The 1,574-nt window shown below is 37.7% G+C and overlaps 2 protein-coding genes across 5 annotated transcripts in view; one reads left to right on the top strand and one right to left on the bottom strand.

Moving 5' to 3' along the window:
- The window catches only part of LOC106872492 (methionine--tRNA ligase, cytoplasmic), a 40,825-nt gene that overhangs the window by 25,590 nt on the left and 13,661 nt on the right, over positions 1–1,574 (top strand). The window lies entirely within an intron of this gene.
- Positions 233–1,574, bottom strand: part of LOC106868700 (peroxisomal membrane protein PMP34) — a 121,389-nt gene continuing 120,047 nt past the window's right edge. The window contains exon 9 of the mRNA XM_052973854.1: positions 233–1,256. Coding sequence (XP_052829814.1) covers positions 1,223–1,256 — 34 coding nt within the window. The 3' untranslated portion in view covers positions 233–1,222. The remainder of the gene's footprint in view (positions 1,257–1,574) is intronic.

The raw sequence follows: 1,574 nt of genomic DNA, 5'->3' as shown, positions 1-1,574 counted from the left end.
TAAAAGACACCATTTCGAGCGTGGCCGTTTTCGTGCGGGTGACACGTAAAAGCACCCACTACACTCTCTGAGTGGTTGGCGTTAGGAAGGGCATCCAGCTGTAGAAACTCTGCCAAATCAGACTGGAGCCTGGTGTTGCCATCCGGTTTCACCAGTCCTCAGTCAAATCGTCCAACCCATGCTAGCATGGAAAGCGGACGTTAAACGATGATGATGATGATGATGATGTTGTCACAGCCTTGTCACTTGCTGAAGTATTCTACATTGTCTTAACTTACAGGGGTTGGACAAAATAATGGAAAGCCCTTATAATTTCAAACAAATGTATTTTAATATGAGGTAGGACTGACTTTGGCAGTAATTATAGCTTGAATTCTATGAGTTATGGACTCGTACAAAGTTTGAATTGTTTCCAAAGCAATTTTTGTCCATTCTTCATCTAAAACAGTCTCCAGTTCTTGTAGTGATGATGGTGGAGGATGTCGACTCCTTACTTGGTTTTCTAAAATGCACCATAAATGTTCAATAATATTGAGATCCAGGGACTGTGGTAGCCAGATAAGATGTTCAACTTCATTAGAATGTTCCTTGTGCCATTCAGTAACAACTTTAAATGTGTGAATTGGTGCATTATCATCCTGAAAGATTGTGTTTCCCTCTAGAAACAGTTTCACAACCATAGGATGAATTTGATCAGATAAAATGCTTAAATAGTCTTGATCATCACAGATCCTCCTCTACGCTTAACAGTTGGAAGATGGCAGTCTGGGTCAAATGCTTCTTTTGCCTGTCTCTACATGTATACTCGGCCGGTGGTCGGAAATAAGGTAAAGGATGACTTGTCCAACAAAATAACATTCTTCCACTGCTCTAGGAACCAATTTTGTAGGCTTTTACTCCACTCTAAATACTTTGCAATGTTTATTTTTGAAAGTAGTGGTTTTCTGATTGCAGCTCCCAGCAAACAGTTTTTGTGGAAACTGGGTTCTCGATCCTTTCTAACAATTCACGTAAAAGTCTGACAGTCCCTATCTGAAAGTTTTGGTTTTCTTCCAGAGTTTTGTTTCAAGAGGAGGTTTTTCCCTCTTTCTCAAAGGCTGTCATTACTTTCGAGACAGTACTTCTTGATACACCAAACATTTCAGCTGCTTTCATTATGCTAGCACCTGCCATACGAGCACCAACAATTTGACCTCTTTGAAAGTCTGATAGATCTGTCATTTTAATGAATTTGAATTACCTTTTTCTGAGGATATCTGGAAAGAAACAACAATTTTAGCAAAACATATTAAGGAACACTAATGATAAATCAAAAAACATAAAAAATAAACAAGCTTTTGACAGTTTTAGAGATATTTCAAAATTATGATGCTTTGTGTTTCCATTATTTTGTCCAACCCCTGTACTTTAATGTTCCTAAGTTAAACAATGTAGTTTCTGGGGGTTTTAATCTCAGATCTTATTCTGTTGCTGTGCTAAATATGATCATCTTCTTTACTGGCATAAGAAGCTAATCATAGAAATGATTCTGACATTTACCTCTTCTGTTTCTGAATTTTTAAGGAAATAGAGAG

Source organism: Octopus bimaculoides, chromosome 17, assembly GCF_001194135.2.
Source record: "Octopus bimaculoides isolate UCB-OBI-ISO-001 chromosome 17, ASM119413v2, whole genome shotgun sequence".
NCBI classification, from domain to species: domain Eukaryota; kingdom Metazoa; phylum Mollusca; class Cephalopoda; order Octopoda; family Octopodidae; genus Octopus; species Octopus bimaculoides.
Note: the sequence above shows the minus strand (reverse complement) of the source record. Positions and strands in the feature narration are given on the sequence as shown.